The sequence below is a fragment of the Panonychus citri genome, unplaced genomic scaffold (assembly GCF_014898815.1).
Source record: "Panonychus citri isolate SS breed McGregor unplaced genomic scaffold, ASM1489881v1 Contig00135, whole genome shotgun sequence".
In the NCBI taxonomy this organism is placed as follows: Eukaryota; Metazoa; Arthropoda; class Arachnida; order Trombidiformes; family Tetranychidae; genus Panonychus; species Panonychus citri.
This window is the reverse complement of record NW_026515540.1, coordinates 1,324,548-1,338,352: the sequence shown is the minus strand read 5'-3', so window position 1 is coordinate 1,338,352 and position 13,805 is coordinate 1,324,548. Positions and strand designations below refer to the sequence as shown.

At 33.5% G+C, this 13,805-nt stretch overlaps 5 protein-coding genes across 6 annotated transcripts; 4 read left to right on the top strand and 1 right to left on the bottom strand.

The window, feature by feature from the left end:
- The first annotated feature begins 129 nt into the window (after positions 1–129).
- Positions 130–1,246, top strand: LOC128392089 (U3 small nucleolar ribonucleoprotein protein IMP3-like). 2 transcript variants are annotated; one of them, XM_053352074.1, is made up of 4 exons: positions 130–359; positions 455–693; positions 799–995; positions 1,106–1,246. In XM_053352074.1, exons 1-3 carry the CDS (start codon positions 229–231, stop codon positions 957–959), a joined length of 531 nt encoding a protein of 176 aa, XP_053208049.1. In that variant the 5' UTR covers positions 130–228; the 3' UTR covers positions 960–995; positions 1,106–1,246. The 2 variants fall into 2 exon arrangements, with proteins under 2 accessions (XP_053208049.1, XP_053208048.1); XM_053352073.1 differs by having other exon boundaries at positions 131–359; positions 799–1,246.
- Positions 1,052–3,317, bottom strand: LOC128392088 (calcipressin-2-like). The gene is made up of 2 exons (XM_053352072.1): positions 2,841–3,317; positions 1,052–2,744 (listed from the first exon to the last, which is right to left on the bottom strand). Exons 1-2 carry the CDS (start codon positions 2,961–2,963, stop codon positions 2,172–2,174), a joined length of 696 nt encoding a protein of 231 aa, XP_053208047.1. The 5' UTR covers positions 2,964–3,317; the 3' UTR covers positions 1,052–2,171.
- A 720-nt stretch (positions 3,318–4,037) lies between these two features.
- On the top strand, positions 4,038–5,640 carry LOC128392087 (uncharacterized). Its single transcript, XM_053352071.1, has 5 exons — positions 4,038–4,358; positions 4,456–4,603; positions 4,667–4,806; positions 4,879–5,126; positions 5,197–5,640. Exons 1-5 carry the CDS (start codon positions 4,316–4,318, stop codon positions 5,392–5,394), a joined length of 777 nt encoding a protein of 258 aa, XP_053208046.1. The 5' UTR covers positions 4,038–4,315; the 3' UTR covers positions 5,395–5,640.
- Positions 5,641–5,926: 286 nt separating this feature from the next.
- Positions 5,927–7,437, top strand: LOC128391992 (frequenin-1-like). The gene is made up of 4 exons (XM_053351960.1): positions 5,927–5,935; positions 6,112–6,201; positions 6,705–6,783; positions 7,084–7,437. Exons 1-4 carry the CDS (start codon positions 5,927–5,929, stop codon positions 7,251–7,253), a joined length of 348 nt encoding a protein of 115 aa, XP_053207935.1. The 3' UTR covers positions 7,254–7,437.
- Positions 7,438–7,632: 195 nt separating this feature from the next.
- LOC128392090 (low-density lipoprotein receptor-related protein 2-like) lies at positions 7,633–13,709 on the top strand. Its single transcript, XM_053352075.1, is given in 4 exon segments — positions 7,633–8,870; positions 8,873–12,784; positions 12,854–13,241; positions 13,349–13,709. Coding segments are annotated over 4 exon segments (5,673 nt in total). The 5' UTR covers positions 7,633–7,792; the 3' UTR covers positions 13,644–13,709.
- The last annotated feature ends 96 nt before the right edge of the window (positions 13,710–13,805 follow it).

Sequence of the window (13,805 nt, the reverse complement as noted above, 5' to 3'; positions counted from 1 at the left end):
AACCGACACTTTTTCCTAAACCAACCAACAGGTGGCAACACATTCAAGTTACTACATTTTCTTCTCAAATTTAAATTTCGCGCTTTTCTCTCAAAATCTGGTTAATGTTTTGGTTTTCACCATGTGAGAGTTTTTTTTAATTTGGTTTCTTCTCCAATTCTAATCTACTTGTGTTTTAATTGTTCTTTTTTTCTTAGTATTTTGAGTTGTTTTTTTTAATTCTTCAAAATGGTTCGTAAATTAAAGTATCATGAACGTAAACTTCTCAAGAAGGTTGATTTCATTAACTGGGAAGGAAACAATGTCAAAGAAATTACTGTCATGAGAAAATATCACATCACCAGAGAAGAGTACACAAGGTTAGTTTAATTTTTTATTCTAAATTGATTGTTTAGCTTATTTTGTTCGTTTTTTTATTTTCTAATCTGTTACCTGATATTCTTGTTTGTTTTAGGTACAATAAACTTGTTCAACAAATTCGTAGATTGACCGATAAAATAGCAGCTCTTCCCAAAGATGAATTCAGAGTACAATGTTCAGCAGAATTAACTGATAGACTTTATGTTGCTGGAATAATTCATACTAAAAGATTGAAAAAATGTGCTGCATTAACGGTCAAATCCTTTTGTCGTCGTCGTCTTCCCGTTTTCATGGTAAAAAGTGGAATGTTCAGTGCTCCATTGGCCGTTGCTGGTAAGGCCGAAAGTTCAATCTATTCCAAGGAAAAGAAAACCTTTCATTTCAAATTATTCTTAAAATTTTCTTTTCTCTCATTTTTTTTTTAATTTCCACGATTAGTTCGATACGTTAAACATGGACATGTTCGAGTAGGTCCCAATGTGGTAAAAGATCCAGCATTTTTGGTTACCAGAGTTCACGAAGATTTCATTTCCTGGACTGAAAAATTTGCCGATAAAATTGCTGAATATAAAGACGATCATGATGATTATATCGACTAATTATTTAAATTTTCCTATCAATTAATATTTTCCATGGTAAATTAAATCACCTTCATCATCATCATTATCAACACGGGGAAAACAACTTATGATAAACTGACCATTTAAAGACAAAACTTTGTTCCATCTATCATTTATTATTGCAGAGATTCAATTGAAGGGATAGTTACATGGTGATTGACATTTCTTCATTTACGATAACAAATATGAATTGATCATGAAGATATTAATCAGAGCTGTTATTATTTACAATTAAAAAGTGTTGGACACCTGTTGATTTCTTGTTACATTTTGGATCATTTTGATTAATCAATTGAACAATTTTCATTTTGCTTGAATATTAAAAATTCAAGATGAAGTAAATATTTTTTTTAAGGTTTACAATTAACTTTGACATTATCTCTTCTGATATAGAATAACAATTAGCACAATTACACTTGACAGAGTTTGTTAATTATGATTAGTCGGACTGATTACAATAACAATTAGTAAGAAAATGACCAGGACAGAAAAAATTTGAAAGAAAACAAAAAACAAACTGAACCGGAATGACAAAAATATAACTAATTCTGTGTACATACAATTAAATTGATTGCCTACAATTCAATTCATATTCAACTCTTTCTGTCTCAAAATACAAAATGAGAGATTCTTATGAAAAACAATGTTACAATTAACTGTCAAATTGATTGTATTAGAATCAAAGGTTAAATCAGATTCTGTTGATTACATGTTATTAATATAATTAAACATCTATTTTTGTTTTCCTCTCATTTCTCACCAATCAAATTTTTCTCAGAAAAAAAAAGAGTCTGAATGTTGAATCGATACATTTAAAATTACTATTAATATGATAACATACATATAACATTATATGCATATGATTTACTAATAATAGGATCAATTGTGAGTCGTTCAAATGATCACAATTGATGAATATACGAAGGTTAGAGAAAGAGATTGGGAGAGAGTGTTAGAGAATGAGAATTGTTAAAGTTTCGTGGTGATTGTGATTCTGAAGGTGAGTCGATTTCTTCAGATTCTCATTGATTTCAACACTCTCTCAGATACACAGAGAGAAATAGGGAGAGAGAGAGAGAGACAGACAGAAACAGAAAGATACAGAATTCGAATCTTTCTTTCTCGTAAATTGATCAAGGTTCTTAGCTTGAAGGTAGGAAGATAAATTAGTTGAGGTTAGTTGATTTTCTCTCACTGAGTTAATGAAAGTGAATCACATGAATCTTCCGATCCTTCGGATGACGATCGAACAGGCGGTCTACGTGTTTGCTGAATTTTCATTCGAGGTTTTCCTGGTGTTCCACCTTCGTCGGAAGATAGATTGACTTCTTCCTCTTCGGGCAGAGAAACATCTTCACAAACATGAACAACTATCGCTGGTAATTCTTGACTTGGTGGATGGATCTCATGAGTTTCTCCGGGAGTCAGATGAGTTATTGCAGTAATTAAATCGTAATTGATTATTGGCTCTGCTTCTTCTCGTGGTTCCCATCCAACTGGTGGTGAGGCTGGAGGAGAGATTAAGAATTGACGACTTGGGGCTGGAGGACAAAGTCGATTGTAACTCGATGTACCAACCACCTCAACAACCTGAGCGAAGTAACAATTGATCACAGAGTTACCAAATTTTCGTTGGTGACATTCAATTCGAGCCTTGGCTGCTGTTAATGGAGAAGAGAAATTTACTCTTGCTCTCTTGAAGCTTTTAAAATATTGAAATGTCACTGAATTGTCAATCTCTTTAAAAATGGCCTCAAATTGTTCCTAAAGAAAAACAAAAACAAAAATGTCAAAGTGTTACTATCAATACATTTACAGGTAGAGACATCAAATGTCAACAACACTCAATCAGAAACCAACCTTTTCCTCAGGTGAATTGAAGACACAAATATCCAAACTGGTAACAATCAAAGCATTAGGTAAATCATCAGCTGATACATCATCTAAACTGGTACCACCACCATCAGTATAATCTTGACCCATTGTGATTAACCAAATTGTCACGATACAAATATGATGTTATTGTAATGATAAACCAAAGAGCGAGAGACAAAGGGAGAGTGAAATGTAAACACAAACAGCAGAAAATCAAACGAATGCAGAAACGAACCAAGAAAAACAGTTAAATCACTAATAGAATGGTGAATATAATTGACAACAATTACAATTAGAATAGAATTAGAAACATTAATTAACAATTAAATTTGATTAACAGAGAAATAGATAAACAATAACATGGAATAGAATCAAGAAAGAGAAACGTTGAAGCCTTTTTCCAACGCAAGGTCAGTGAGAGGAAAGAAAATTAAAAATCTCGAGTTGATTGTGTTGATTGAAATTCGTTTATAATCCTTCATCTTTAATTACAATCCAATCAATTGATTAATTGTAATTCTTCTGTGCACCTTGAACCTTAAATGGAGCATCGAGACTTGGAATCGTTTGTATGAATAAAAAGATAAATTAATATGAATTTTTTTTTCACTTTTTCGATTCCATTTGATATCAGAGTTTCACCATCTCCATGGTTACCAACTGATCATCTTGTGTCTTAATTGTTGGTTTAAATTGTCACAATTAACCTTGAAATTTACCTGGAAGATTATCAGATGATTAGAATGATATGTAATCGTAAAGAAGAAAAAATTACTCTCATTTCATTGAATTCGTTTGTAGTTATCATGATATTTTTTTTCGAATTTCATTTGATTTTTATTCTTCTCTTTCTTTGAAACATTGATTCAAATTCATGAGTTTCTCCTCCCCCTTTTCGATTCTCATGAACAAGTTCTGATTGTTCTGATGAACAATTTCGATAATCAGTGAATCAATCAATGTAATTTTGTACCAGAAGTATAATTGATTAGGATATTTGACCGTAGCAATTGTCTTAGCATTGGATAATTATGATTCTTCATTGATGATTAATTGTTTCTAGTTAATTGTCTAATCCAATCAAGTGTATAAGGTTCACTTAATTTTAAACTAAATTTCAATTTCCAATCGTAGGCAAGGTTATTATCGTTAATCACAATACATAAGAAAAGGGTTTTAATTTGAAACCATTTCTTTAATTAACAATTTGCGTGATTAATAAGGAACACAATTAACTATTGGTAAACAATGATTTGCATCATTGATTGTCTCTGATTCAAGAAATTGAGAGACGACAATTAACAAACGAAAGGAGAGAGAAAAAGTGAGAGTGAGATAGAAATGAAAAATTAAACAATTGAATCAAATTTAATTGTGATGTTAGTTGGAGACAATCGAAGTGAATTTTATCGTGTTGACCATTTTTCTATCTGATTAAATCAAAGATCAAATAGTAAAAGATGAGCTTAATTGTTACATCGTTTGTTTTAATCTTGATTATCGGTAAGTTGATCAATCATCATCAGAATCATGAAAGAAAATCAAATTCCCTTTGATTGTTGATTAATTGCTAACTGTTGGTGTGTCTCTTAAATAACAGCTCAGTGTTGGATTATTAAGGTGGCAGAATCAGTTAATTGTGATGCTATTGCCGAGGAATCAGATCGATGTGGCCTTAAATTAGCATTCATCGGTGATCGAGATGTTCTGATTCCAGGAAATAATACACAAATGGAAATCCATTGCAGGTAAGATTATCTAACTAATCCAATTTTCCACTCCTTTAATCGTTAATCTAATCCTTTACCCAGAACAATGTACGACAATTATCATTGTTTACGAAATTACGTGAGAAATTGTATGAAAACTGTGGCCAAAAGTTTGTTCGTTTCGTTTCTTTACGACGTTAAACGCGATTTGAAGCAACGATGTTCAAAAACCGGAAGAGAAGGTGAGAGAAGATCAACTTTTATTGATTCTAACGATTAATCGGAAACCTTTTGATTCTTCTTGTAATTTTCAGCCTTCGTCAATCATATAGCTTGTCTTAGGAATGCATCAGCTGATGATCTTGAGTCAATCCATCAATGTAAAGATAATTATGTTATACAATTAGAGTGGATTATGGATAATGTTAGATCGGAGGATCAGATAATCGCAGGTTGTTGTGCTTACGCCCAAACTCAGGATTGTCTTAATCAGAAAACGGCGACAATTTGTTCACCATCGGAAGATACTATGGATTATCTCAACAAAATGGTCCATTCAACTGTAAGAAATCAAAAGAAATCACAGTTAATTACATTGAAGTCTAATTAATTTACTATTTTTACGCCAACAGACAACACAAGCAATTAATTATGCTTGCACTAGATTCAGAAATGTATCACAATGTAGACAAGATTTAGATGAAGTCACATGGAGAAAATTATATGAAACCGGAATCGGAAATGATAAACCAGATCACCATTACAAGAGCTCAGTTATGGTCACGATGGCTCTTCTATCATCTAAACAATCACCAAAACAATCAGCATAACAATTAGAAAACTGATTCTGTAACAATTAAACTAAATAAATAAAATTGATTTTGATAAAATAATGAAAAAATGGTAATGAAGATCAATTGATTATCTTAATTTAGATCTCAAGAATGATGAATTAATTGGATCAATTTGAAAACTTGTAATACCTTTGTAAATATTATATCCAGACAATCAATTGATTGTTTGAGTGTGTCTATTAATAAATTAGTTTCCATTGTAATAATATAATCATCAATACATTTTCCATTCTCAATAATATTAACTGTTGATAAGTTAATCGTCATTCTGATTAGCATATTGTTACAAGTAAATTGATTGATTATTAATCTGATTCTCATTTTATCTCATGCTTCATGTATTGATAATTTAATAACTAATCACTCGTAAATAATAATAACATACGAGATTTAAATCAAATTAAATATGAAAAATGAGTTGCAATCAAGTCAAATTAATCTGATTAATGAACATAAACTTAAATCAAATGATTAATAATTAATCCAATGAATGATTGTTCAGATAATCATGATGAAAGTAACAAACTTTTTCGAGGTTAAAGTTTACTTTTGGAGGTTCGACCTTTTTAGCTTTACTTTAAATCCTTTTATCAACTAATTGTAATCTCTCTAATTGTTATAATCTCATTTTCATGAGAACTAATTGCTTATTCTAATTGTTTCAATTGTTTCAATTCTCTTTTCTATTCTTAGGGATTTTTTCGCATTTACAAGCAATTCTTTCCTCATGGTGATCCTTCAAGATTTGCATCTCTTGTTTTCAGAGTTTTTGATGAAAATAAGGTGAGTCATTTCATTGATTGACTTTAATTGTTTAACAATTTCAACAAAATGATGAGAATCCATGGCGAGGATGATGAAGATGATCAATCCCATCATCACCTGATCATCATTAGCATCCAAATTTTATGTAAAAGTTTACAGGTCAATTGAATTTCAATCTAAAGGGAATCAGAAATGATGACGATGAAGATAAATAGAAGACAAAAGTTTCATCATATCCATTAGTAAATAATCCAATTGAACTGAGTTCAGTGTAAAAGATGATGAAAAAAAAAACAGGAAGAGAATGAGCCTAATAATCATCTTCATCTTCATCCTCATCTTCATCATGGTCTTGTTATTATGGTAAAATTGTTGAAAACTAATGGAGATCAAGTTTTTCTGTGTCATTTTTTTTCTACTTCGTTTTTGACAAAATTTTAACTTTATCTTCATCTTCCATCTTCCTCATCATCTAAAAAACTTCCATCCAATAATTGGTTCTCTCTCCCATCGATTCCCAGGATGGTTCCATTGAATTTGAAGAGTTTATCAAAGCACTTTCTGTGACATCTCGTGGTAATCTTGAAGAGAAACTAATCTGTAAGTAGTTACCTTAATTACATGTATATTAAAAAGAAAATATTCTAATAGTAATAATAATGATGAAAACAATGATAGAGTTCATCATCTTCACGATCATCATTATCTATTCATATTCATCACCATCACTATTATTCATCAAGTCTCAATGAGTAACATGAGTCTTATGTTTTCACAAGTTCCAAACTTCTAGTAATAAGAGAGAGAGAAAAACTTGATCACTCTAATGATCTAATAATGAACCGATAAAATTACCAATTGTAATAATTTCCAATCAATCAACACTCTCATCATTTACAGGGGCATTTAAATTGTACGATGTTGACAACGATGGTTTCATAACTCGGGACGAAATGTATAATATAGTTGATGCTATTTATCAAATGCTTGGTACTCATGCAAAGCCTGGAGAGGAGGAAGAGGAAACACCAAAGGAAAGGGTTGATCGTATCTTTGAACAATTAAGATAATTAGCAAATCATTTGATTAGATTGTTTGGCTAAAAGGAACAATTAAAATGTGAGAGTTTCTCTTCTTTCGATGGAAATGATTAACCATTGGAAGAGAACAAGTGACATTGGGGGCGTCACTTCATTCGACTATTTTCCCTCTTTTAGAAAAGAAAATTTTTTTTTTTTTCATTTTGTTCACTTTTCAACTCTACACTTAATCTTACATTTGATTAGTTAATAGATTACGATTAACCTTTAATTCACCTTGGTTAAAGTGTCGAAACGTAAATGGTCAGTTAATTTGAATATATTTAAGAAAATGTCTCAGTTAATTTTAGGTTATTTTGTTTCTCTTTATTAATCAGTTTAACCTCTTCCCTCATCATCTCATAAACTCATCACTTTTGTATTTGGCTTTTTTTTTGTTCTTTTAATTTTAATTTTGTTTGTTTCTTTTTTTTTCTTTGATTGTTCTTTTAGTCATTTTCCACCATTTTGATTGTGTGGTTCCTGTTGTGAGTTTGTTGGACAAATTGGTTTAATAAAAGGGACTCAAAATGTGGCCTAAACTAGTCGGATACTCGATTAGTTTTTCTTTGCTTTTTGTTATTTCCTTTATTAGGGTTGAAGGGTTTAAACCTCGTTCAGTGGATACTGGTGATCCTTATGGTCAACCCATTGTGTTTAGTACATTTAATCAAAATCCTGAGGCTAAACAATCGCCCGCTGATCGTTTACGTGATTTAGCAAATGTTAAAAAGTCATTAGGTTCATCTTCATCTTTATCTCGTGATGATCGTAACGCTGAAGGTATTCATTATCATCCACAACCCTCACAACCTTCAGCTTATTCTGCTTTTCATAAGGAACATTTATCTCCATCGTCCGATGATTCTTGGAAATTCACTTGTGATCCAGCTTCTTACTTTGCGTGTAATGATGGTCGATGCATATCTAAAATTAGCGTTTGTGATCGTCATCGAGATTGTGAGGAAGGTGAAGACGAATTATTGTCAAATTGTCCAATTTTAGGCTATGATCCCGAAACTGATTGTAAAAGTGAACATCGTTACAATTGTCAAAATACAACTTATTGTATTGAACAGGATGAAAAATGTGACCATTCCTTTGATTGTCCGAACCATGATGATGAACTTGGCTGTTCAATCCCTAAATGTATCAACTCTTTCCGCTGTTACGATGGTACCTGTTTGAATTCAAAGCTTCAACACTGTGATGGTAAAAAGGATTGTTTCGATGGCTCAGATGAATTGGACTGTGATCTAGAAGGTCACAGTCCTTGTCACGAATTTGCTAATCACTATCAATGTCACCTTTCATCTAAATGTTTAGATATTAAATGTCTTTGTGATAATAACACTGATTGTCCACACGGTGACGATGAATCACCTCGATGTGCTTCACCAGAATGTGAATCATTTGGGTGTCAAGGTGACTGTCAACAAACGCCCTCAGGTCCACGTTGTCTTTGCCAGCAAGGATATGAACTTGATAATACTGGTAAAAAGTGTGTCGATATTGATGAATGTTCATTACCACGAACTCCATGTTCCCATATTTGTACTAATCATCCAGGTAGCTACAGGTGTAGTTGTCGAGATGGTTACAGATTATCACAGGGGGTTCATGTGTCGCTGAAAATCATGAAGCTTTGATTGTCTTCTCAGAGGGAAGTCAAATCCGTGGTTACTATTTAACAAGTCGCCGTTACTTTGAGATCGGTAAATCACCAGAATCTGGTCAATGTAAGGTAAAGGGTATTGATATGGATTCTTCTGAGCGAAGTGTTTATTTCGTTGAAGCCTGTGATGGCGCTGGTCATGTGCACGCTAAATCAGTTGGTTTTAATGGAGATGAACGTGACATTGTAATGGATGGTTTAAAAGATCCAATTGATGTTGCCGTTGATTCAGTCGCAAACAACATTTATATTGCTGATGATGGATTAAAGCAGATTATTGTTTGTCAGAAACAAGGGAATCCATGTTCTGTTTTAATTCGTAATGGAATTGAATCAGTTAAATCAATTGTTTTATACCCTGAGAAAGGTCTTATGTTCTGGTCTGATTGGGGAAGAAGTGCCAACATTTATCAAGCCAATATGGATGGTTCATCAATCGAAATGCTGATTAAAAACGATACAATTCATGCTTCGGGTTTAACAATCGACCGAGTTCTTGATCGTTTATATTGGGCTGATCTCAAGGTTAATCGAATTGAATATTGGGATTTTGCAACAAGAAAACGTGTTCAATTTTTCCATGAACACGATTTAGCTCCTGAAAGGATTGGTATTTTTGAAGATAAAATTTATTTCACTTCTCGTCGTGGTCGTTCAATTGAAATGATCGACAAAAACACTGGTACAAAGCGGACTCGTTTAATTCATCCAACTGATATCGCTGCTTTCCACCTATTCCATCCAGTTTTATCCCCGAAGCGAGATAACCCTTGTTGGGACAATCCCTGTAGTCATATTTGTCTTCTTCAAGGTACTGGATTTTCATGTGCTTGTCCAAACCACCTTGAATTAGATTCAAGTGATTACAATTGTGTTCCTAAGTTGAAAGATCCATTCCTCCTCGTCTCTGCTGCCAATCAAATCAATCGAATCTACTTTGAATCTATTGGAAGAAATGTTCTAGTCCCTGTTTGGTCATCAGATGATATTCTTGGTTCTCTAACTTATGATTGGAATACGGCGACAATTTATGTTTTCAATTATGGTAAAAGCGCGATTCTTGCTCTTAATTTAACTGATATTCATCATTCTAAATCAGTAAGGAAAGTATTCACCTTAGCAAATCAAACTGTTCTTGGTTTAACTTTCGATAGTTTTACCAATAACCTTTACTGGCTTGATCCTAACTTTGGACTTTTAGAAATTGGAAATTCAAATGGAACCGCAAGAACAACGCTTTTATCCAACCTCGAAAGGCCAACTGATATGGCTCTCTATCAGGAAGTGAATAAAATATTCATTGCAAATCTTGGTTCAGATCCTCACATAATTCAAACTGCTCTTGATGGTTCACATAAGATTAAATATCTTTCTCTTACCGGATATTCACCAACATCTCTGTTCCTTTGTAAACATCGTAAGCGTCTTTATTGGTCAAATGCCAAGGAACAAGGAACCATTGAAAAGATTGACCTGGCAGGAGATGTCACTGCTCGATCAACTGTTCTATCAAAAAGTGGTCAAGCGATGTCTCTTGTGGTCCATAATGATACCATTTATTGGACATCAATGCAATCAAGTTCAATGTGGTTCACTAAATTGGGCAGTAGTCAACTTAGTCGAATCGCTTTAAGAGTGGCCGAGAATAGAACCATCATTAAGTTCATTTTATACGCTCGAGATGAAAAACTGACCAGTGAATGTTTAAGAGACAATGGAGGTTGTAGTCACATTTGTGTCTCATTGGAAGGTCGGGTCAAGTGCCTTTGTCCACCTAAACATAAATTGATCGATGGTACTAGATGTGAGTTGGAAAAACATTGTGCTCCTTCATTGTTTTCTTGTGATAATGATCGAACCTGTTTAGTTCCTGAACTTCGTTGTGACCATCGTATTGATTGTGAAGATGGTACCGATGAAGATGGTTGTGGCCCTGCTTGTCCTGATTCCAACTTCCGTTGTAATGATGGACATTGTATCCCTAGAGGTTGGCTCTGTGATGGAATCGGTGATTGTAAGGATCATTCAGATGAGGGTAATTGTACTTCTGATACATGTAAAGAAAACTTTTTCCGTTGTCCTGAGGGTAAATGTATTGAAAAGAAATGGGTTTGTGATGGTTTATATGATTGTTCTGATGGAAGTGATGAAAAAAATTGTTCATCAAAAGTTTGTAGCTCATCTGAATTCCAATGTTCCGATGCAAAATGTATCCCACTTACTTGGAGATGCGATGGTGAAATTGATTGTAACGATGGTCAAGATGAAATTGATTGTCCTAAAGTTCAATGTAGCTCTGGTCAATTCAAATGTACATCAGGTACATGTGTTGATGCTCGAATGGAGTGTGATCGTCTTTTTGATTGTTCAGATAATTCCGATGAACACGCTGATTGTCAATACAGCGCAATTACCTGTCCACCTAATTTATTCCGTTGCTCTGATGGTCATTGTATTTATCCAAATGAAAAGTGTGATGGTTACAATGATTGTGTTAACCAGGAGGACGAGGAAAATTGTCCTGAACGAATTGATTGTCCACCTGATCAAGTTCGCTGTGGATCACCCAATGTATCGGTCAGTTGTATCCCACGTAAATGGCTTTGTGATAATGCCAATGATTGTGGCGATTGGTGGGATGAAACAAGTCCCCAATGTACAGCACCAAATCCAGAGACAACAACCGGTAAACCTTGTCGAGATGGTAGTTTCCCTTGTGGATCAGGTGATTGTGTCGATTTTAAAAATGTCTGCGATCGTATTCCTAATTGTTTAGATCAGTCTGATGAAGGTGATCACTGTGATGTTGCATGTGCCTATTCCAATGGTAATTGCTCGCACATTTGTCATCCCTCACCAAAAGGAGCAATATGTTCATGTCGACCTGGTTTCTTCTTGGGTGCTGATGGTAAAACATGTACAGATATCGATGAATGTGCTCAAGATGGTTTCTGTTCCCAATTTTGTGACAATTATCCGGGTGGTGCTAAATGTACCTGTGCCGAGGGTTATTATCCAGTTTCGGAGGGTCATAAATGTAAAGCTAATGGCACCGAAGCCTCTTTACTTTATATGCTTCCAAATGCAATTAAATCGATTAGTCTTCACACCCAAACGGAACATTCGATTGTTCGTATACGGACTTTAACCATGAAAGGTATGGATTATGATTATCAAAATCGAACTGTTTTTTGGATCGACAGTGAAGCGGGTACAATTAAAGGAATTCATTATGCTGGTGGACAATCTGATTTTGAGATAATTTCTGGCCTTGAGAGACCAAGTCATCTTTCTTGGGATTATATTGGTCGTAATTTTTATTTCGTCGAATCAGATTCTCGAATTGCTGTTTGTAATGCTGAAAATAAACATTGTGGCCTGGTAGTTGCAACTGAATTAAGTAAAATTGACAGTTTTGTTGCTTCTCCTCAAAATCGAGTAATGTTCTGGTCATCCTGGTCAGCTTCTCATTCAACTTCTGACGGGCGCATTGAAAAAGCCGATTTGGATGGTCGTAATAGACAAAAAATCATCGCTTTCAATTTAAATTCACCAAGTGGATTAACCGTTGATCCAGTGATGAAAATGATTTATTGGGTTGATACCAAACAGCAAGAAATGTACTCTTGTAATTTCAAGGGTAAAAATATCCATAGACTTCTCGATTACAGTCTTCTTAAACCTTTGTCCATTGGGGTTTTCGAAGATTATATTTACTGGGCCAACACGGGAGCCGATAACTTAATGAAATGCAACAAATTCACCGGTAAAGCTCGTGTCATTGTCCATAGAGGAAACATTAAAGCTCATGCAATGAAAATTTTCCATGAAGTCTTACAACGAGCAGGTAAGTTTCGAATCTCTATTAAATTAGATTAAATTTGTAATCTTAATTTTCTTCTCCATGATAATCTAGAACCAAATCCATGTGAAAATTCAAACTGTTCACACATTTGCCTGTTGCGAAACAATGTCAATAACACTTACACTTGCTCCTGTCCTTTTAATTATCGACTAAACAAAGATAATCATACCTGTATTGCTGAACGATCAATACCTCAGATTAGTAAATTTAACAAAGCCTGTGACTCTAATCCTTGCCAAAATAACGGAACCTGTACACCAATTAACGATGTTATCGGTTGGAAATGTGATTGTCCAAATGAGTACATTGGTTCGTCCTGTGAAAAGAAGCAGGAAAAACTTTCTATTGGCTTACACCAAACATCACACTTTTGGATAATAATATTAATTATACTCATAGTTGTCTTACTCATGTTAATCATTATTTACAGAACTCAAAGGTATACATTTTACATAATGATTATAATTATGATAATAATAATTATATTAATTTAATTTAATCTAATTCCATATTTTTGTCATCTTCTCTCTTTCTCTCTTTTTCAAGCTTGCAAAGTCTTAAAACTTTATCGACACATTTAGAGCCATTCGGATCATCCATCTTTAAACGTTACAATAGTGATAAAAAGGTCGCCGTTAGTTTTAAGAATCCAGCTTTCGACGGGAATCTCAAAAAAAGTGAATACGGCGATGGTCTTAATGATGATGCTAGCGCTCCAATGCTACCAGTGAGTTTGGACGATGGCAAACAAAAACAATCAACTGATGGCCGTAGTTTTAGCAATCCACTTTATGGTCAATACATGGATGACAGTGACCAACGTGTTTTTATAAAAGTTTAATTTAAATTATTTATTTATATTATATAAAAATCATTAAAAATATATTTTTTTAACTCTTATTAAAAATCTAGTGATTAAATTTAAATGTTGATAATTCAATGTGAAAACTTAATTGAAAGGTAAATTATTTGCGAAAATAAAAGTTTCTAATATCAAACAATC

Coding starts and splice junctions, on each gene's coding strand:
- LOC128392088 (XM_053352072.1), bottom strand. CDS start 2,963: ATGGGTCAAGATTATACTGATGGTGGTGGTACCAGTTTAGATGATGTA. Junction 2,745..2,840: donor TCAATTCACCTGAGGAAAAG/GTTGGTTTCTGA, acceptor GTTTTTCTTTAG/GAACAATTTGAGGCCATTTT.
- LOC128391992 (XM_053351960.1), top strand. Junction 6,202..6,704: donor GAGTTTTTGATGAAAATAAG/GTGAGTCATTTC, acceptor ATCGATTCCCAG/GATGGTTCCATTGAATTTGA. Junction 6,784..7,083: donor TCTTGAAGAGAAACTAATCT/GTAAGTAGTTAC, acceptor CATCATTTACAG/GGGCATTTAAATTGTACGAT.
- LOC128392089 (XM_053352074.1), top strand. CDS start 229: ATGGTTCGTAAATTAAAGTATCATGAACGTAAACTTCTCAAGAAGGTT. Junction 360..454: donor ACCAGAGAAGAGTACACAAG/GTTAGTTTAATT, acceptor TGTTTGTTTTAG/GTACAATAAACTTGTTCAAC. Junction 694..798: donor TGCTCCATTGGCCGTTGCTG/GTAAGGCCGAAA, acceptor TTCCACGATTAG/TTCGATACGTTAAACATGGA.
- LOC128392087 (XM_053352071.1), top strand. CDS start 4,316: ATGAGCTTAATTGTTACATCGTTTGTTTTAATCTTGATTATCG. Junction 4,807..4,878: donor TTCAAAAACCGGAAGAGAAG/GTGAGAGAAGAT, acceptor TGTAATTTTCAG/CCTTCGTCAATCATATAGCT. Junction 5,127..5,196: donor ACAAAATGGTCCATTCAACT/GTAAGAAATCAA, acceptor TTACGCCAACAG/ACAACACAAGCAATTAATTA.